The sequence below is a fragment of the Thalassophryne amazonica genome, chromosome 4, assembly GCF_902500255.1.
Source record: "Thalassophryne amazonica chromosome 4, fThaAma1.1, whole genome shotgun sequence".
In the NCBI taxonomy this organism is placed as follows: domain Eukaryota; kingdom Metazoa; phylum Chordata; class Actinopteri; order Batrachoidiformes; family Batrachoididae; genus Thalassophryne; species Thalassophryne amazonica.
In genome coordinates, this window is record NC_047106.1 from 111,940,081 (window position 1) to 111,962,786 (window position 22,706).

At 41.5% G+C, this 22,706-nt stretch overlaps 1 protein-coding gene across 2 annotated transcripts in view; it reads right to left on the reverse strand.

The window, feature by feature from the left end:
• LOC117508633 (cell adhesion molecule 2-like) overlaps window positions 1-22,706 on the reverse strand; it is a 717,110-nt gene that overhangs the window by 116,077 nt on the left and 578,327 nt on the right. For both annotated transcript variants that reach the window (XM_034168436.1, XM_034168434.1), the window contains exons 4-5: window positions 17,880-18,032; window positions 5,081-5,218 (exon numbers count right to left, since the gene is read on the reverse strand). In XM_034168436.1, the coding sequence (XP_034024327.1) occupies window positions 5,081-5,218; window positions 17,880-18,032 (291 nt within the window). The remainder of the gene's footprint in view (window positions 1-5,080; window positions 5,219-17,879; window positions 18,033-22,706) is intronic.

Sequence of the window (22,706 nt, forward strand, 5' to 3'; positions counted from 1 at the left end):
TGGATCCATCATAACCGACTGGATTAGTGGAGAAATATCTGAAGACGGAATGCGCTGTGTTTCTCCACATGCAGCGCCTCACTGTACTCTGTTGTGCGTGCACAGACAGAGTACAGTCTACTCATATGAATTTGTGATCTTTTCAAACACTTATATGGTTGATATTTGCACTGCATTTTGCTGGTGGAAGTGCAGAGGCAGCAGCTTCTTTACACAAGAAGACCTGAGCCTAAGCAGAACTAATTGACAAAAACCTCACAAGTGTGTGTGTGTGTGTGTGTGTGTGTGTGTGTGTGTGTGTGTGTGTGTGTGTGTGTGTGTGTGTGTGTGTGTGTGTGTCTGCAGAGGATTGATCTGTCAGTCACTGCAATTTGTTCAACAAAATGATGAACAGGCTTGCACACACTTAGAAAATAATAATATCTAAATCTATACGATCTAAAATCTAATAGCAGGCAACAGAAAATAAATAAGTTTTAAGACTAGTCTCAAAAAACGTCAGTGGAATTTGCATGTCTCATATCAACAGGCAGGATATTCCACAAGGCAGGGGTATTGGGAGGAAAAGGCTCTGAAGCCTGCTGACTTCATTTCAACCCTCAGGACACAAAGCAAGTCCACATCCAGAGACTGCAGGGTACATGGAGGCACATAAGGCTTCACCAGTTTTCCACGATAGTTGGGTCCGTAACCATTTAGAACTTTACATATCAACAACAAAACCTTAAAATCTGCCCTTCAAGTCATGGGGAGCCAGTGAAGGGAAACCAGAAAATAATGATACAAAAGTATATTTCAAGCTCCAGTGTGTAGGATTTAGTGTTATTTTTGGGCAGCACAGTGACTTACTGGTTAGCACTGTTGCCTCACAGCAAGAAGGTCATGAGATCAATTCCCACCTGTGGCCTTTCTGTGTGGAGTTTGCATGTTCTCCCAGTGTTTGCGTGGGTTTCCTCCAGGTGCTCTGGTTTCCTCCCACATTTAAAGACATGCAAGTTAGGTGAATTGGAAACTTTATAATTGTCCAGGTCTCCCTTGCAAAAGAGATCTCGACCTCAATGGGACTTCTTGTTTTTGTCCATTCGATTGCTTCTGTTCCCATTGTTCGAGGTCGCCACAGTGGATACAGCCAGACTGGCATTGCTATTTGGCACAGGTTTTACACCGGATGCCCTTCCTGACACAACTCCAGTTTTACCAGGAGAAACACACAGCCGCTGGTGTTCCGAAGAGGTCTCCCATCCAAGTGCTAACCAGATCCTGCTCTGGTTAGCTTCTGAGATCCAGCGGGATCAGGCTTACACAGAGCAGACTGGCTGCCTTGATCTCAATGGGACTAACCTGCTTAAATAAAGGTTGAATTAAATTAAATCCAATGGTGAAGTTGCAGAATACACTATGTTGTTGACAGTATTGAATTATGTCCCTTTTGGTCTACTGTAACAGCAACATGGTGGCTTCCATGATTGGGCCCACTCCCATGTAGATATGTTACGCACATAACAGCCATGACCGTCCAATGCATGTACATCACCCCCCAAATAGGTCCACTCACGTAAAGCTTAGCTTCTTTAAAGTGTGTCTGCACACACAAAGCAACATGAAGATCAGCTCAGTGCCTCTTGAGATGGACAGCAAGCCCGGTTGTGATGCTGCATGCCAGCTCACTGCTGGCCTTTCAGGAATCTACGTGCAAGTCATTTCAACAAGAAAACTTCATATCCCAGCCTCTCTCCCATCAATCATCATGCCATGTTGGGCAGACATAGAGACAACCACCAAGAAAAAGCTCTCTGGTGCAAATCTTCAATAAAGAGCAACTGTCACACTGAGTATCCGCAGCAGGCTCCACTACATTAAAGAGCTCCACTCGGCTTACCTCTTCCATCAAGTCGAGGGGGAAAAAAAAAATTCTATTCCTGTTTTTAAAAAGTTTGTCTTTTTTGTATGTGTGGTTTTTGTGTGTGCCAGAAATAAGAAAGTGATAAAAGCTCTAAAAATATAAGATTCAGACAGTTCACAAAGAGGTGCACAAGAAAGTGAGTTTGTAAGACTGTGCAGAAACAGAAAGCATCAGTGGGATGAGTGTGATCAGCATCAACACATTACATTGTACCATCTGCTGCCTGATACATTGTCCCTGTCAGTGATTTGCATTCTGAGTGAAGCTATTTATGTGGCATTTCTGAGTTTGCATTCTTGTGTCCTCAACTTGTCCCACAGTCTAATCACTATACTATAATCCCTGAATAAATAACGCACATAGTGCAGACCACCTGGGCTTGACGAGTACCAAAGGGAAGCTGTGCAACATCACCCCTTCAGGTTCAAGTAGGGCTAACATCTGTTCTACTGAGAATTGTCAAAGAATTCTGCATCTTAAACATCTGAGTTATGTGCAGTGCTCAAAAGGGAAACAACTAATTTTAACAAGCGAATATCTGTTATTCCTTTGTTAGAAATGCTGGAAAATCCATCATACCAAAGTAATTAATAGGATGTACTTTTACTAGCTTTATCCTAGTAATTAATAGGATGTACAACTGTAGAACTCCTCACTCAGGGGGAGGAGGAGTAACAGGAAGACAGAGGTTGGGAATGAGAGGAACAGTAGTAGCCAGTAAACCAGCATTGATCAGTATGTTTAGTATTTATATTTATATTTGCAAGCTGTTTTTCTTTTTTACTTTCACTTTTTATACTCTAGGTAGTTCTATTTAATCTAATCTAATCCAATCTAGGACAAATTCACATTCATTGAATAAATGTTGATGTTGTCCATTCGGCTGCTCCCTTTCTGCTCGGGGTCGCCACAGTGGACAGAGCCAGATCCGCACTGGTATTTGGCACAAGTTTTGCACCGGATGTCCTTCCTGATGCAACTCCAGTTTTACCTGGAGAAACACACACAGCCGCTGGTGTTCCGAAGAGGTCTCCCATCCAAGTACTAACCAGATCCTGCACTGCTTAGCTTCTGAGATCTGACGGGATCAGGCTGACACAGAGCAGACTGGCTGCTACATTCATTGAATAAATGAATCAGCTAATTAAATAATGTGATTCATATTAGATTATGCGTATCCATTGATTTGTGCATAGACTGATGTAATATGGTCATACCATCTTAATTTTGGTGTCATATTATAGAACATCTTGCCAGAAACTACATAGTCATTATGGTAGTGACTACAAATAACCAAATTCAGAGTACACAGATATCAGTAACCACTGATCCCAGTGAGCATCTGAGCTTAAATTACCCAGAGACATTAAGTACCAATTTGATTCAACTTAAGCTTTTTTTCTAAATGTCTCACTTGAGTCTTTGATGAAAGGACCTCTTTCGGTACATGTCAATAACAGGTTAGCAAAATCATCCCAGTGAAGAGAAAAACCAAAAAGGCCAAAGACAACTTCTGGTCATGTCACTTTGATTAAAGTCAAGTTGTTATAATCAAGACAAGCCAAAAAATGTCAACCTGTCATTATAAAAACCGAATGACACTTAATGACAGCAGTCATAAATGTTTATGACATTGACATAATGTTTATGACACCTTCATGACTGTGTCATGTAACAGTTATGACAGTAACATGACACTATTATGACGATATCTTTAAGTAAAGTGTGACCGCAAAACCTAACTGAGCTCTCACCCAATTTTTGTGATGTAATATAGAAAACTACACAGCTTATCCAAAACAACGTTCCTTATGTGCATGTGTCCAAATGAAAGTCACCTGATTAAAAACATGATTTTGCTATGGCAGCTACAGAGTCTAGCAAAAACAGCACATTGGTTTCTTTGTTGGCAGTTTATTGCTTCGCATTCAAAATATTTGGCAACTAAAGAATTTTGAATTAAAAGCACAGCATGAAATAGAACATGCAATGACAGAAATGTTGCAGCTCAACAGCCATACAGTATGTCATCCAGTTTTCACAGTGACAGCCTTGTTGAAAATACAACAAGTATAGAGTCCCATTGGAATAGACGCAAGTCAGTATTTGTGTTGATTCCAGATCAGTCAGTGAGGTATTCCCTACAGCACACCCAAACTCAGATATACCTCCAATCTCTCACCAAGATGCCCCATCTTTTGGCAAAATGCAAAATGAGTTTCCAAGTTCAAAAAGTTCCATTATAGACTGCATGCATATCGATACAAGGCTGCACTTACATTGCTCATACATTTGATGACCCTGAGTTCATCCTACACAACCTAATTTTTTTTCAAATTAGATTCATAGAGTCCTGTACAGTCACACAGCAGCAGCTGGACATCACATTTATCAATAGATATGATCCATCCAACAAAATAATCACTTAGTTATGACAAATGTTCAACTTTACTTGCAACAGTTCATACAGTATATGTGTAAGGAGAGTTTTTTTTTCCGGAAGCCTTCATATCAATCCAATCCCAACTATCAGCTGTATTTGACTGGACTACGTATGAGTCATAATGTGCCTGTAGGCTTCTAACCTCTCACAAGGTCATTCATGTACGTGTGCCTGAAAAATGATTGAATTTGTTAGACCATTGGATCAGCAGCCCTGAGTGGCATATCCCATCTCAAATACTGTAAGGATGTGATTTTTGCATCGTTCTCCACCAGGATAGAAATATTGACTTCACATTCTTATGTGCAAATCACCTTTGCTCTTGCCTGATTGATTTGTGATCTGTTAATTAGCCATCTGAGTGCATTAGGATTCAATACTGTTGTGCCACTAGTGGTGACAACAGACTGCTGTACAGACCTTGTTTGTGATCTACACTTTATAATTAGAATCAATAACAGACACTCTTCTATGTCTGCTTTAGTCAGGCAGTGAAATGTGGACAGCTCCGCTACAGTCCAACAAAAATTGGACAGCTTCCAATGGCAGCAGGAACTGGCTGTGAGCCCGGTAAACCATGGCGTTGCTAAACCCCGGCCAGTGGAATAATGCATGACTACGAGCACAAAGGAATGCAGCTGCTGAGTGATGTGACAGTAATAATGTGTACAAGAGAGTACAAATGTTCACAAAGGATACATGACTCAAATGTCCACACCACTGACATACTATACCTTGGACCTCCTTGTCATTGCGGAACCATCGGATGACGGCAGCTGGTTTGCTGCCTGTTGTAGTGCACGTCAGGGTTATGATGTCCCCCTCCTTGGCAGGCTTGGTGAATCCAGTGATTTCTGGTCGTACTGGCATTCCTATGGGGCAAAAAACATGGCAAATTACATTTCCGTATGCATCATTTCATTTCAGGAAGTTCTAAACCATATATGGGTGGGTTATTCTGTGAGGCAGTTGGGTTTGGCCCGCCCACCTTTGAAACGCTCAAAAATGAGGGCAGGTCTGGGAGCATGGACCGGCGTAGTGTGTTTCAATTCATACCACAGAACTCCCTTGAACCTTTCAGTATGTGCAAACCATCCAGTCAGATAACTGGTCCATCCACCTGCTTAAAGTGAAAAATGGGTTTACACCATCTGCTGGGGTACTCGGCACTGAGGTACCCGTGTGCTGAATCATACCCAGAGAAATATGCTGGGGTAAATTTAGTTGACTGGACATGATTTGGAAAGGCACACGCCTGACTACATATAAGGTGCCACAGTTGACAGTACATGTCAGAGCACAAACCGAGCATGAAGTCAAAGGAATTGTCTGTAGACCTCCGAGGCAGGATTGTTTCGAGGTGCAAATCTGGGGAAGAGTACAGAAACATTCCTGCTGCTTTGCACGTCCCAATGAGCATAATGGCCTCCATCATCCATAAAGGGAAGAAGTTCAGAGCCACCAGGACTCTTCCTAGAGCTGACCGCACGTCTAAGCTGAGTGTTCAGGGGAGTTTGTCAAAAGGCACTCGAAGGACTCCCAGACCATGATAAACAAAATTCTCTGGTCTGATGAGACAAAGATTGAACTCTTTGGCATGAATGCCAGGCCTCATGTTTGGAGGAAACAGGCACCATCCCTACAGTGAAGCATGGTAGTGGCAGCATCATGGTGTGTGGATGTTTTTCAGCAGCAGGAACGGAGAGACTAGTCAAGTTTGAGGGAAAGATGAATGCAGCAATGTACAGAGACATTCTGGATGAAAACCTGCTCCAGAGCGCTCTTGATCTCAGACTGGGGCAACGGTTCATCTGTCAGTCAGATAATGACCCTACACACACAGAGCAAAGATATCAAAGGAGTGGCTTCAGGACAACTCTGTGAATGTCCTTGAGTGGCCCAGCCAGAACCCACACCTGGCTCTGACTGAACATCTTTGGAGAGATGTGAAAATGGCTGTGCACCGTCGCTGCCTATCCAACCTGATGGAGCTTGAGAGATGCTGCAAGGAGGAATGGGCAAAAGCACCCAAAAATAGGTGCACCAAGCTTGTGACATCATTTCCAAGAAGACTTAAGGCTGTAATTGCTGCCAAAAGTGCATCAACAAAGTTTTGAACAAAAACTGTGAATACTTACGTACTTGTTTTTAATGAATTTACAAAAATTAAAAGACCAGTTATTTTCATGTTGTCATTATGAGGTGCTGTGAGTAGAATTTTAGGGCAAAAAAATTTTTACTCCATTTCTGAATACGGCTGTTACATAACAAAATGTGGAAAAAGTGAAGCACTGTGAATACTTTCCAGGTGCACCGTACATGAGTTCCTTCATCTTCTCTTTATTTCAGTAGGGTCGCCACAGTAGATCTGAGATGGACCCGCATGTTGATTTGGCACAGGTTTTATGCCAGATGGCCTTCCTGACACAACTCCACATTACATGGAGAATGAGCAGTGGTAGTCTTGAATTCTGCTCTGGCAACAAACAGGCTAACCGCTTGGCCACCATGCCCCAATTAATAGAAAAGTATGTTGAGATTTTAGAGCTAGGGCAGGCATGAAGGGTCGAGCCAGTGCAGGTTGTGTATTAAGAATGATGTACAGTATATTAATACATAATATGAAGCTGGCCACAAAAAACAAAACAAAAAAAACATGAAATATACTGGGTTTACTTTTTGTCATTTATTTTAATTTGAATTTTCCATGCAAATTTTGTTTCTGATTTGGGGTTGAAACATGTGCACCTCTTGGTGTTCCTAAACAGTCTACCATTCAGGACCAATTCTGCTTAATTTCTAAGATCTGGATGTGCACAAAGTGCTGTAGTTGCATGTGTGGTATTATGGCAAATTATTATTATAATTATTTTTCCAAGAAGATGTCAAAGGTTAATAGTGTTCTGACCACTTTTCTGTGTACTTCACTGCAGCATAACAATAGGAGTCAAATCACGGGTCAAAGAAAATTGTACTGTTGAAAGTTAAATCTGGAAATAGGACTCATCATCATCACATTAGTATCTATATGAAATTGCTCATTCCCTCTCAAATCTTCAACAGCATTGTGCGAGAACCTTTTCTCAACTTTGAAGTGGATTTTTTTAGCCAAGGGAAGATGCATGTTGCACTCAAAGGAGGCCCATTTGATTCAACTCACACTTGAAAAAGCGCTAAGACACAGATGGAAAAAAAAAAGTTCTGTGTGCTTCAATTTACTGGTAACTGGTGAGCCTTTGGTGTTTTATTTCGTTTGCCAAGGACATAATAAAAGCATCTGCGTTTATTTATTTATTTATTTGTCTTTCTGTTAGCAGAATTACATCAAAACTACTACATGGATTCTCACCAAATTCACACCACAGATGGATATTAGGCCATGAAACTCTATTAAATTTTGGAGGTGATCCAGATCTGGATCCTGGATCAAGGTTTCACTTTATATAGGCTTTGAAGGATTATGTCAAAACTATTTGACAGATTCTCACCAAATTTGCACCACAGATAGATATTAGGGCATGGAAGACTCCACTGAATTTTGGAGGTGATCCAGATCCGGATTGGTGGATGTCAGAAATCTCAGATTGCTCTTGTTTTATGTGCATTCAGTGTGGTTTTGTCTTAGACACTGGAACGTCACCTTTTGAGAGGTGAGATATACAAACTGTGTGGTTGAATCTGTAGTTTGTATTGATTTACCTAGGCCGTAACCTATGCTTCCTGTCTTACTTTATGATTGTGAGACTTGGATGCTGTCCACTAACCTAAGCTGATGCCTGAAGGCCTTTGATACCAGGGCCTGGTTTCATAAAGCAGTCTAATCTTGTTTAGTCAACTAAAGTCACTTAGTTGACTAATTTTTTTTTACATTAGTCATTGAGCAAAGCACTTAGTAAGCAAAAGTTTTGCGTTAGCCGACTGAAGTTTTTAGCCTGCTACAGAGAAGGCTAATCTTATTTCAGTCAACAAAACACGTCTTACCGAAAAAAAAGTGGCTATCATGTACCACCACTTGATGGAGGAGGAAGGAAGGAGAAACTTGAAGCAGGAGCGGGTGTTCTAGGACTGGAATAATCCATTGGAGATGTTTACAGACGCTGAGGCCAGCAGCACTTCTTCTCTGCTGTGGTGGAGTCAGCCATGTTTGTAACATATGGACCAACCCGGAAATAAAAAAAAAAAAGCTGTCACGCATTGGAGGCATTTCTAGGCAACGGCACTCGCAAGGCCGCTATGACTGTACTATGACTGCTATGACCCCGAGGCCGCTATGACTGTGAAAATCATCGACTAACGCAAGACGGCTAATCTACAAGTTTACCCATCAATGTGAAACGGAGATTAGACAGATAATGTTGGGTGACTAATCTTGGTCGACTAAGTGCTTTGACTAAAAGATTAGACTGCTTTATGAAACCAAGCCCCGGTCTCCTTGGAGGATCCTCTGGTATGTTTGGAATGGTTCTGTGTCAAACAGACAGTTACTTAGTGAGACACAGATGAGGAGCATCACTTGCATTGTGAAAGAAGATCAGCTACAACATTTTGGTCATCTGATACTTTTCTCTGTGCATGACCCAGCACGCAGGTGCCTGAGTGTTGAGAACCCAACCTCATCTCACGCCATTTCATGATGGCATCACGAAGAGTAAGTTAATCTATTAGTTTGTAGTATCACAACAGTGTGATGTGGGGGGGGGGGGGGGGATGTCTGTGGGGGTTATGGTTAGGGGAAGGGAGAGTGTTAGGTTATGGCTAGAATTAGAGGAAGGGGTAGGGTTAGAAATAGTACAATGAATAAAAAACAGGGTCACAAAAAGTCACTCATTTTGTGATGGGAGTACAAAAAAAAATGTGTGAGACTGGCTTGTGAGAACCTCAGTGGCTGGAGAAGGCCAAGAGGATGTCCACATTTCAGCTGCCTGTGGCAGATAGATGGTTACTTTTCAGATGTGGGGATGGAGTGGTTGTCTGGTTGGTTGATTGTCCTCCAGGACCTGATCTTTGACCTGACTTTTTGTAAGTAATTTGTGTGATGTTATCAGTTATGCAAAGTGTCTGGGCAGTGTTCGAGTTCCACCTGGCTTGGCTGCTTCCCTAGAAAATAGAAGGCCCTCATGTTGATGGTATGAGTGAGTGACATTTTTATCAGTCTTTAAATAAGTGTTATTTTATTCTCAACAATATAATCACAAACAGCAGTGCAGTTTTCATTCCAAAGGAGCTGTATAGTGTTTCAGTGGTGAACACTATCACCCTGCAGGAAGCAGGTTGAGGGTTTGAGCACAGTGGCCTTTCTCAGTTCTCCTGAAGTGTGTGTTTTGTCCAGGTATGCTGGCTTCCTTCTGAAGATGAGAACACTGAGCAAACAGGAGACTCAAAATCGACTGTACGTGTGAGTGAATGGTTGTGTGTCTGCAATGTTTTAATGTGGGACAAACCGGAAGAAAATTAGCCACATTTTTAATATTTTATGCATTCTAATTTGTTTTATATTTCCATCAGCCTTCGGGCTGATCTGATTAATTAGTGCAATAAAATGTGAGTCAGAGGTGAATCTAACAAGTCTTACAGCTCTCACTCTGACTCCCTATGAACAGGACACCAGAATGTGAAAGCAACCTAAAAAAAATGTGAAGGCCATATTCTGACGACGGGTGCTAACATGAGCTGTACAGCTAGCAGGGTTGGGTAGGATTACTTTGAAATGTAATCCAAAAGTAATTAGATTACAAGTAATCCAAATGTATGTACATACATATATGTAATCCACATGTATTCTTTCAAAGTAATCCTACCCAACCTTGGCAGCTAGCACAGTCCATTTAGGACATGTCCAACCGTGCTTTGTGGGAAATACTTGCGCAAATCTCTGCACTCTGTGCAAAGGGGTTGGATTTGCTGTGTTCATCACTCATACACCTATTTTGGTCTGAACATGATATCAGCCAATCAGAGTGCCACCTGTCCTTTCCTTCAAACTGGAGTTTGCCAAGCACACAGCACCTTCATATCAAGGGAGCGGACACAAGTGAAAGGATTAATTCGTGGCTTGTTAATGGATCAACTTCAACGTGTCAGAACCCACAACACACAGTTTTGTTTTGATTTGTTTTTGGAGTGTTAACTCTTGTTTTGTTTGATGGTTGTTCTCAAGCCACTTTCATCATGCATTTTATGCATATGATGCTGCATTTATGTGAGAGAATGTTAATTAATATTACACCATTACTGGTGGGTGTTTTCATGTGGCGCCGCGCAATGAGCGGCTGCGTCCTAACGCGCAAATCCGTCCGCACGTCTTTCATTACAAAATCTCCTTTAACAGTGGAATGTCCAGATAAACTGCTGATCCCTACCTCTTCTGAAACTTCTCTGTTCTCTCACGACGTCCTGCATCAACAGAGGCTTAAAGTTTTCAGCTTGAAACAAGCTGACGACGGTGGCTCGGGGCGCGGCGCGCCGTCTGCCTCCGTGGGCAGTCCTTAAAGCGACAGTAACACTCCATAATCTCTCATCAGCCCTTAAAATTTTCACCGAAAACCGTCTGAATTTCTCGAATGGTGTCCACTCAGATCTGCCTCACAGTTTCTGAAAACATTTTGATAAAGCAAAGCGCCAGTCTCTCAACAAGTTGTCAGACAAAGGAATTCCGACGGGAGGGGTGGACCAGTGCTCACTCAAAGCCTGCCCACAGGCTTGAAAAAACTCACGCATGTGCACGAGGGTTCAAGCTTGGCTGACGTAATCGCACGTGATTCAAATCCATATAGTTTTTGAAAAAAATAAAAAGGACCGTAACTTTATTGACAGCCCTCGTATGAGGTCTGTGAGAAAAGAAACGTTCCTTTTTATTTTTTTCAAAAACTATATGGATTTCATTCATATGTTTTTACGTCAGACATGCTGGAACCCTCGTGCGCATGCGTGAGTTTTTCCACGCCTGTCGGTGACGTCATTCGCCTGTGAGCACGCCTTGTGGGAGGAGTCGTCCAGCCCCTCGTCGGAATTCCTTTGTCTGAGAAGTTGCTGAGAGACTGGCGCGTTGTTTGATCAAAATTTTTTCTAAACCTGTGAGACACATCGAAGTGGACACGGTTCGAAAAATTAAGCTGGTTTTCAGTGAAAATTTTAACGGCTGATGAGAGATTTTGAGGTGAGACTGTCGCTTTAAGGACTTTTCACGGTGCGAGACGTCGCTCAGCGCTCTCAGGCGCCGTCATCAGCCTGTTCAAGCTGAAAACCTCCACATTTCAGGCTCTATTGATCCAGGACGTCGTGAGAGAACAGAGAAGTTTCAGAAGAAGTCAGTTTCAGCATTTTATCCGGATATTCCACTGTTAAAGGAGATTTTTTTAATGAAAGACGTGCGGACGGATCCGCGCGTCGGCTGCGTCCCGACGCGCGGATCCACCACAGGAAAAACACCTCTGTTGAAAGCCTTAAGGACAAGTTGGAACATGTCCTGCCTGTTAAACAATTTCTCATATACTCACTCCACTGAAAGCCATCAAAAGCCGCCTGGATTTTACAAATGGTTATCAACACGGAGGTGTTTTTCCTGTGCCGCCGCACCGTGTCGGCTGCGTCCCGACGCGCGGATCCGTCCGCACGTCTTTCATTAAAAAAATCTCCTTTAACAGTGGAATATCCGGATAAAATGCTGAAACCGACTTCTTCTAAAACTTCTCTGTTCTCTCACGACATCCTGGATCAATAGAGCCTGAAATGTGGAGGTTTTCAGCTTGAACAGGCTGATGACGCCGCCTGAGAGTGCTGAGCGACGTCTCGCACCGTGAAAAGTCCTTAAAGCGACAGTATCACCTCAAAATCTCTCATCAGCTGTTAAAATTTTCACTGAAAACCAGCTTAATTTTTCGAACCGTGTCCACTTCGATGTGTCTCACAGGTTTAGAAAAAATTTTGATCAAACAACGCGCCAGTCTCTCAGCAACTTCTCAGACACAGGAATTCCGACGAGGGGCTGGACGACTCCTCCCACAAGGAGTGCTCACAGGCGAATGACGTCACCGACAGGCGTGGAAAAACTCACGCATGCGCACGAGGGTTCAAGCATGTCTGACGTAAAAACATATGAATGAAATCCATATAGTTTTTGAAAAAAATAAAAAGGACTGTTACTTTATTGACAGCCCTCGTATATATATATATATATATCACAGATCGATATTAGGGCATGGAAGACTCCACAGAATTTTGAACGTGTAGCAGACCAAATGGCCCGCCCCTAAAAATCAGTCCGCCTTTCGCATCTGCACATGCATCATTTCGGACCACAGCAGCATGTCTGAGAGGGTGTTTCTTCACCCAAAGCAATCAAATGGATTAATGGGATTATTAACCATCAGATGATAAAGGTAAAACCTCTTAAATCATTTAAAGTCAGTTTTAAGCAGAAACAAGGCAGTTTTAAGCAGAAACTCGAGGAAATTCCGTGACGCTTTGAAATGACCAACACGCAGTGAATGCATCAGCTCACAGCTCGTTTAGCCGTGGCGCTCTGATCGCTTCCTCCATCGTTTCTGATAAAATAATGCTGAATTTATGTGGAAATGATTGTTGTACAAAAGCTTCAGATATCTGTCGCTGAGATAGATGAAGACTGGAGTCCAGTTTGAAGCAGAAACAAAGTGATAATCCGTGAACCGCGTCATCAGGGGGGACCGATTTTTGGGGGGACCATTCGGTCTGCGACACAGGATCTGGGTTGGTGGATGTTAGAAATCTCCGATTGCTGTTGTTTAAGGTGTGTCTGACTGCTGCGCTAAACATTAGATTGGATTTTTGTTGGTCTAGTATAGAGATGCTTTCTAGTGATGGATATCAGTGCCACATTCTTCAATAAATATGCACACATGAGCCCAACTGGCAGTCATTTACAAGATGCAGGTGCAAGTCATAAAAATTCGCATCAGGTGGAAATTAACAGTGGAACTCCCACTGGGCTTTGCTCTGCTCTGTGCAGATATACTTTATATATATAAAGTTGAATACACCACAAAGACAAGATATTTAATGTTCAAACTGATAGACTTTTTTTGTTTTTGTGCAACATGTTTCAAAAAACATGGGACGGGGCAACAAAAGACTGAGAAAGTTGATGAATGCTCAAAGAACATCTAATAGGAAACAGGTGAGCATCATGATTGGGGTATAAAAGGAGCATCACCAAAAGGCTCAGCCGTTCACAAGCAAAGATGGGGTGAGGATCACTACTTTGTGAACAACTGCATGAAAAAATAGTCCAACAGTTCAAGAACTATGTTTCTCAACATTCAATTGCAAGGAATTTAGGGATTCCATCATCTACAGTTCATAATAGGCAAAAATGTACGTATGCTGTCTTTTCACGTCTTACCACACAGCCAGCCATACTTCTCCTTTATATATCTCAGTAGCTGTGAAAGTGAACATAATTTGCGTAAACCTGTCTGAGTCTGCCACTCAAAGATGGACCTGTTCTGCCACACAGTGATGAACCCGGAAATTGGTACCGTCCTCTGAGAGGTGGAGGAAACAAAGTATGAAAAGCTACTGAATTAAAATATCAGGTGATCAGAGCATGGCTTTGAATATTGCAACCAACATCAACAAATGAATAAATAAAAACAGAGGTGTGATCAAATTTAGCACATGCTTGATTATTTACCATGCAGTGTGTGAGTGTGAATTTTATATATTAATACGTGTGCATGCAAGAACAATATGTTAATAATAATAAGAAATATAAGCTCTTATTTTTTCTGTTCATCCTTGTCATATCAGGATTGACCTGCTCTGAAAAATGTGTACGAATGGTCTGAAGAATGTGGGAGGTGTGCAGATTGTCACTGCATCTTCTTCCTTTACAAATCCAAATGTATGCATAAGAAATGGCATATATATGGTTTTTGGCCATATACAGTGCATCCAGAAATGATTCACAGTGCTTCACTTTCTCCACATTTTTGTCATGATCTGGCCTGTTTGTGCCAGCTGTTCTGATTCTGGACTTTGTTTTTTCTCTTTCATGTTCTGAGCCTTTTGTCTTTTAGTCATGTATAGTCCAGCTTAGGTTATGTCTGGTCTTGTTTCATGAAAATTCAGTAAGGTATGTTCATGTTCATGTCAGATTTTCATGTTCATGTTATCATTGGTTTTGTTTCTGTCAATCGTCCTTGTATTTGTTCCCTCTTGGTTCCTTAAGTAGCTGTAGTTTAGTTCTGTTCATCACATTCTGTGTATTATGCTTTGGTCACAGTTTTTGGTTGTTATTTACCTGCAAGTGTTTCCTGTCTGGTTATGTTCCTTTAGTTACAGTATTCATTGCACTCTGTTTATCATTTATTTTGTGTTGCTTTATTATGCTTTAATCACTGGTGTTGGTTAATATTTATCTTCAGTGTTTTCATCCAGTTGTGTCCCAGTTGTATTACATTTCCTGTTTATGATTTATTTTGTTGTTTGGTCTCTGGTTTTAGTCTGTTTTATTTTTGCTCATCAGTTGTTGTTTTTATTCTTATACTTTGATATGGGTCAGTCTGGTTAATATATTATTCAGTTTTAGCTTTGTTCATAGTTCAGTGTTTCCTTCTTGACTGTCCAAGTATGTTCCCACTCCACATCACTGCACCAGCCATTGTGTTTTTGCCTCACACTTTGTTTCTGTCTGCTTTGTATTTTCACTCACTCCCGCTCTTGCACTTGCTCACGTGCCTTTGTTACTTTCATCACTCCACTGTGTTTTCCTGCCTTCACTCTCTTGCACTTACCTTTGTCTTCCCTGGTCACGCCCCCTTCCAGAACCTTCACTGACACCTGTGTCTTGTTCCACTAATTACAACACCACTTATTTAAGCCCTCACAGTCTTACAGTCCCTTGCTCGATTGTTGAATGATTTCACTTTCCAGCACTCATGTCATTGCCTTGTATTCAGCCTGCCGGTATCTGACCTTGTTTTGCCCTCGACCTTGTACTTGTCTTTGGATCTGATTACCTCCACGCCGTGTTTTTTGACCACAGCCTGTTTTTTGGACCAAGCCTCAGCCTCACGTCTGTCGGTGCCTTTGCCGTCGCTACTGGACCTCCCGTGTACTGAATCCCAGCTTGTAATTAAACCTTTTTTTTATACCGGTCTGTTTGTGAGAGTTTTGAATTTGTGTCCTGCTCAGTTTGTGCCATGCCTGACAATTTTGTTATGTTACAGTCTTATTCCAAAATGGAGTAAATTCATTTTTTCTCTCAAAATTCTACTTACAACACCCCATAATGACAACAGGAAAAAATGTTGTTTTTTTAATTTCTACAAATTTATTTGCAAAAACAACACCCCCCCCAAAATAAACAAACAAACAAAAGCAAAATCGAAGAAATCACATGTACATAAGTATTCACACCCTTTGCTCAATACTTTGTTGATGCACCTTTGGCAGCATTTACAGCCTGAAGTCTTCTTGAATATGATGCCACAAGCTTGGTGCACCTATCTTTGGGCAGTTTTGCCCATTTCTCTTAGCAGCACCTCTCAAGCTCAAGCAGTTTAGATGGGCGGCCAGCTCTAGGCAGAGTCCTGGTGGATCTGAACTTCTTCCATTTATGGATGATGAAGGTCACTGTGCTCATTGGGTCCTTCAAAGGAGCAGAAATGTTTCTGTACCCTTCCCTAGATTTGTGCCTCAAGGCAATCCTGTCTCAGAGGTCTACAGACAATTCCTTTGACTTCATGCTTGGTTTGTGCTCTGACATGCACTGTCAACTGTGGCACCTTATATGTAAACATGTGTGTGTCTTTCCAAATCATGTCCAGTCAAGTGAATTTACCCCAGGTGGACCCCAATTAAACTGCAGAACCATCAAAAGGATGATCAGTGGAAACAGGATGTATCTGAGCTCAATTTGGAGCGTCACTGCAAAGGTTGTGAATACTTACGTACGTACGTACGTGTAATTTCTGAGTTTTTTTTTTAATTTTTAATAAATTTGAAGAAAAAAAAAAAAAATCACAGTTATTGTGGGGATGTCCGGTCTCAGCTGCTTCTGCAAGAATTCCCCTGACACACTCCGCATTTCCAAATCCTCCATTACAATGGGACCTGTCCTTATCTCCACATCTTCCACAGGTTCTGACACGATGGTCCTCCATGACCAAAGTCCATATTCTGTCAATCACTTGGTCATTTTGGTTTGTGAATGGCCTCAATTCATTTCATCCTGAAAATCTGACTGGGACACAGTACATGTCTGCACTCTTTAGCTTGGTGCTTGTGCTCTGTGGACTATAAAAAAATGAAGGCATGCGTAAACAACAACTTGCACCAAACAACAACTTGCATGCTTCATTTGTTTCTGTGGGTTAAAATAAGGTTGCATTTTTTTTCATGCACCTTGTATATTCATCATGCTTTTTGACATCAGGTTTTATATCTGACTAAAGACCAGTGTGTTTTCAATTCAAGTAATGAGGAAAGCATTGATCTGTGGATATCCACTAAAGTACATTTTATCAAAGAAGGTACAAAAGACCTTGGAAATTTGGAAATTACACAGCCAGTCTGCTCTGTGTACTTCTGATCCCACCAACTCTCAGAAATTAAATAGAGCAGGTCCTGATGAGTACTTGGATGGGGGACCTCCTTCTTAGGAAGACCAATGGTTGTGTGTGTGTTTTATTGGGTGAAACTGGAGTTGTGTCACGGAGGGCATCTGGTGTAAAACCTGTGCAGATCAGTACTGGTTCTGTTGTGTTGACTCTGTACATATGGGAACAGCCATAAAATGAACAATGACCATTGCAACTTACTCTCTGACCTTTCTGGAGAACAACCCCAAGAACACCGTCCCAACCATGAAGCATTGTGGTGGAAACATCAGTTTTGGAGGTGCTTTTCTGGAAAGGGGACAGGACGACTGCACCCTATTGAAGGATACCCTCCCCACCCCCCCCGCCCTCAAGGTATCCCCAGAATGCATAGCTTTCACCTCAAAATATGAGATATGGCACAAAATTTGAGATATGGCAAAAAAAAAAAAAAAAAAAAAAGTGGACTAAAGTGGGACACTGCCCCAAATGGCCCAAATTTGTGCAACTGTCAACGTGGCTGTGGGAGCTCACATGCACCATTAGAAGCAGTCAACCACACCAGCCCTGGGCTCTAGTGTCAGTTCAGGGGAGAACAAAAGAAAGGCAGATGTGGCACAGTTTCCCCTTCATGACACAACAGCCCCCCACTGGGCCATGTCACACAGGCCCTGCTGATTCTGCTGAGATTATTCCGGCTGCCCTGCCTCACTGAAATTAAACATAGCAACATGACTACTTCGCAAGCTGTCACTCATAGCTGCCATTGTTAATTACAAGAAACAAAGAATATAAAATGTCATTCACAAATGTCTTTTTTTTTTCCTGCTCAGCAATATAACAAGTGTTTTGTGAAGAAAAACAGAAGGCATGAATCTCTATATTCTGACAGAAGTTGAAGAATTAGCTACAGATAATTGGCCTGTGGAGACTTGGTCAAAACAGATGTACTCACCCAGAACCGTGAGGAAGGCCTTGGTGGTCTTGACAGGCATGGTGAAGAGTGAGCAGGTGTACTGGCCCTCATCTGACAGGCTGACGTCACTGATTCTGATGGTGAGCTCCTGCCACGAGGCTCGAACCAGCTCGATTCTGTTGTCCCTCAGAGCTTCAAGGGGAAAACCGGAGACAAAGGTTCACTGAGAGCAAAATAAACCCTCCCCAGAAGCACATTACTGACCAAATTAATGTCCATTTCAGTGAACGGCACTTTTAACTTGTGGAACTGCTTTTGGGAAATCCAGTGACATGTACAAAAGCACAAGCTGCTACACTGTGATTCCTGCAATTTCCAGTTGTTGGTGAGCACTGTAAACATATTGTAGCAAATAGATTGAAACACTTATGTTTCCTTTACATTTGCATTCTTGGCTGACACTTAGTTTGAATACACAAGGCATCATTGTGACATATTGAGTGTTGGAGAAAAAAGCTTATAGGCCTAGATTACTATGTTTAGTTCAGTCAATGCTTATATTCTGGGTACTGATCTTGGCATTTTAGCTACTGTACACCCTACACACAACCACTTAACCGGTAATTACATTCAAAACCAATACCAACTATCACATGAAAGTGGCAGCATTAAACATATTGAATCGCTGAAGTTAAAACTGCTGGGAATCAAAGTCCAAGCTAAATAGATCATACACAGATCACGTCTGACCTTTGGAAAATTATGTAAAAAATGATGCAGATGGTTTGGTGAATTGAAAGAATTCCAGCTAAAAAGTAATATTTGAGTCTAATCTACAGTTAACTCAGTTAATGCTACACAGTGTGGGTCAGTGCAACTCCCAGAGATATGAACAGATGGTGGAATCCAATAAGTAAGAATAATTTTTTTTTTCCAGTGTGAACTTAAAATAAGTATGCAGTATATGAGAAATACAGAGAGCAATATGATGTAATCAGATGGACGGTATCACTGAAATCTGAAACACCCAGTGGAGCCAGGCTCTATTGTGTGTGTGTGTGTGTGTGTGTGTGTGTGTGTGTGTGTGTGTGTGTGTGTGTGTGTGTGTGTGTGTGTGTGTGTGTGTGTGTGTGTGTGTGTGTGTGTGTGTGTGTGTGTGTGTGTGTATGGGGGGGTATTTGCAAAGTCAGAAAACATCCAGCAAGAGATATGCATCTAGTTAACATAAAGAAAAAAAAAACTGATTAAAGAGATAGGGGTGGGGGGGCATGTTAGTGTGGGGAAAAAAACCTGTTTCTAAGATTATGGGACTCACAATCTCCACAGGATTTCATCAATACATGCATCCAAAAAAAAAAAAAAAAAAAAAAGAGACAAGTACACCCATGCAGCTACTTTGGGAACTACAAACTGTGGTCACTAGGATCCATATTTCCATCATTGCAAAAACATGTTAAAAATTGTATCCATAGGAGAGTTTGAAGGTAAAAATAAGTGTCTGTAGAAGGAACATACAAGCTGTAAGGATGTTGCATTCACATTATTTAAAAAAACAAAAAGAAAATATCTGATAAAGTCCAGTCAAGGATCACAGGGGGGACTGGAGTCTATCTCAGCAGTCTTAGGGTGTAAGGCAGAGGACACCCTGGACATGATGCCAGTCTATCACAGGGCCACATATAAACAGACAAACACATTCATTCACACCTATGGTCAATTTAAAGTTTCCAGTGAATCTAACCTGCATGTCTTCGGATGTGGTAGAAAGCTGGAGCACCTGGAGGGAATCCACTCTACCATGGGGAGAAAATGCAAACTCCATACAGAAATGCCCAATGCGGGAAGCAAACCCACAACCTTCTTGCAGTGTTAACCACTCATCCACCATGCCATGATCCAGACCCAGATAAGGTGCAAAACATGAATGCTAAAGCCCATTAATTCTGGGACAGTGTTCTGTGAACTAGTGGAAGTAACAGTTTCTGTTACATGAGTTGCATTCAAACCCTGCGGTGGTGGTGTGATGGAACTCACCCAGAAAATGTTAGAACCGTAACCTTTGTGTGAGTTGGGCTATACAGTCACACAGAGACACACATGAGCAAGTCCACCTCAACTGCATCAAATTAAGGTTGTGGAGTGGCTTTAAATGCTCCAAGATGCTGAGGCAAAGTCTGTCTGAGTTTGGGCAATTCTGCAGAGAATGGGTCAATAACCTTCTGCAGTGATGTGAAAATGATGTCAAGTCATCAGAACAATTTGGTTACTGAGGTTATGGAGCAATTTTGTTTTCTAAGGCTGACATATTCATCAATCTATATTCCACTGCTTATCCAATGCTGGATCATTGTCACTAAGAATAGGTTGGCATGATCACTGTCTGGTTCTCCTCAGCCACGTCCTTCACTTTCTGTTGAAAGATCCCAAGGCATTTCCAGGCTAGAGGGAATATGTAATTCTGCATGCAATGGATTGATCCCATTGATTTACTTAGAGCTGTCAATGACATCCATTTTTTTTTAATTTATATGTCAACATATTATGTTGAGTAGCAGAGGTACCAGCATATCAACACTGTGGTTTCAGGGTATAATTAAACTACAACACTCACAGACTGCTCTTGTTCAATCTTTTAAATGTGCTGTATTATTGCGCCAAAATTGTCAAACTTGTGCCATTTCATGTGTTAAGATATTTATTGTAGAGTTTTATTATTTTATTTTTCATTGTATTGTTTCACGTTCTGTACTGTATAGACTTAGAATAGTTCAAATCATTATTCCACACACTCCAATACAGTAGGTGGCGATATGCACCTCTAGAGTTGTTTGGAATCCACCAAAACTCAAAGAAGATTAATTTTCCTTACAAACTGATGAGTTTATTTTCAGATTTTGAGTGAAGAAAAAGATTGGCAGTGATTTGTCCTTTCTACTAAAAGACCAGAAGTGACGCTAGCAACCACACTCAACTCTCCTGGCCCACAAGAAGTTACCAAGACCAAAACAATAATGCCGGCAAAGATGAAGCCTATACCTAGCAGAAAGAAATCAGCTTGACTGTCACAGTGGCACAAAATTTCTACTAAAAAATATCCAATCCAGGAGGCCATGTAATAATTCATTCCTTGGCAGAGTTTGGCAGCAACAAATTTCAGGAAAGGATTTGGCGACTAATGCCAGGCGGCATCAAACAGCCACACAAACAACACAATATATATTGCAATATTCGCAATAGATTTGCTATAATCTGATAATGTACTTTGGGCACATTCTGAATGTTATTCTTTATTTATTGTTCTTTCCTATCACAATACTGATACTTGCACATTTTATGTTTGTTGGATTCCATAGTGAAGCATTTTTGTAATCAGGTTGGAGCCACATGGGGCTACTTTGAACCAAAAGGGGACTTTGTTCGCTGCATAAAATGGATGATGAGAAACCACAGTGTGTTCATCGTTGTGCCCATAGGAGGACCAATAATGCCTGCAGGTGTCTAACATGCTACGTGCTGTTAGCGTGCCACCCCTGAGTAGCACGGCTCCAACTGCAGGGTGAAGAGGCACCTGAAGTGGCGCTCCGTGTGGGATAACTCCATCAGGGTGAACAACACTGCACAATGCACTGTGTTAACTACTTATTAAAGTCGGTATGTGTGAACTCAGACTGGAAGATTTGACACGGTCACATTGCATGCGTGTTGATAATGCTGCTTATAGTGTGGCTACCACCAAAACCTTTTATTACACTGGTTCAATTTATTTAACCTTTTAGAGGACAAATGCAATCAAATATACTAAACCACTTATTAAGCAAATTATAAAAGTCTCATGGCATGTACTTTGTAGTGGCTGAGTTGGAATTTAAAAAGATCCATGCAAATTAATTGTTACCTATTTTTTTTAAGTTGAACACTGCAGTCTTCTTTTCTTTTTTTGTGTGATAGACCACCATAACAGACACTATCATTCCAAAAATAAATGGACAGGCAACCTTATAACAAGGATTTCCAAATGTCATATTCTCTCAAAAACACCAACAAGACACAAACATTTTAATGGATCCTTGTTCTTTGTGTTGTCTTTAGAACAGTAGAAGATATTCTCAGAGAGCATTGTCTGAGAGTTGATATTGTTAACCTTTTGGTGTTGGTGAGTGCAGCGGCTCACCCAGAGGGTAACATTTTATTTATTTGATTTAGGAGATGGTATAGTTCTCTTAGGTTTATGGCCAATTTAATTTACACCCATGGGCAGAGGTAAATCAGACAGCTGTAATGCCTGACTGGGACATGTACACTCAACAAAAATATAAACGCAACACTTTTGGTTTTGCTCCCATTTTGTATGAGATGAACTCAAAGATCTAAAACTTTTTCCACATACACAATATCACCATTTCCCTCAAATATTGTTCATAAACCAGTCTAAATCTGTGATAGTGAGCACTTCTCCTTTGCTGAGATAATCCATCCCACCTCACAGGTGTGCCATATCAAGATGCTGATTAGACACCATGATTAGTGCACAGGTGTGCCTTAGACTGCCCACAATAAAAGGCCACTCTGAAAGGTGCAGTTTTGTTTTATTGGGGGGGATACCAGTCAGTATCTGGTGTGACCACCATTTGCCTCATGCAGTGCAACACATCTCCTTCGCATAGAGTTGATCAGGTCCAGAGCATCCCAAACATGCTCAATGGGTGACATGTTCGGTGAGTATGCCGGCCATGCAAGAACTGGGACATTTTCAGCTTCCAAGAATTGTGTACAGATCCTTGCAACATGGGGCCATGCATTATCCTGCTGCAACATGAGGTGATGTTCTTAAATGTATGGCACAACAATGGGCCTCAGGATCTCGTC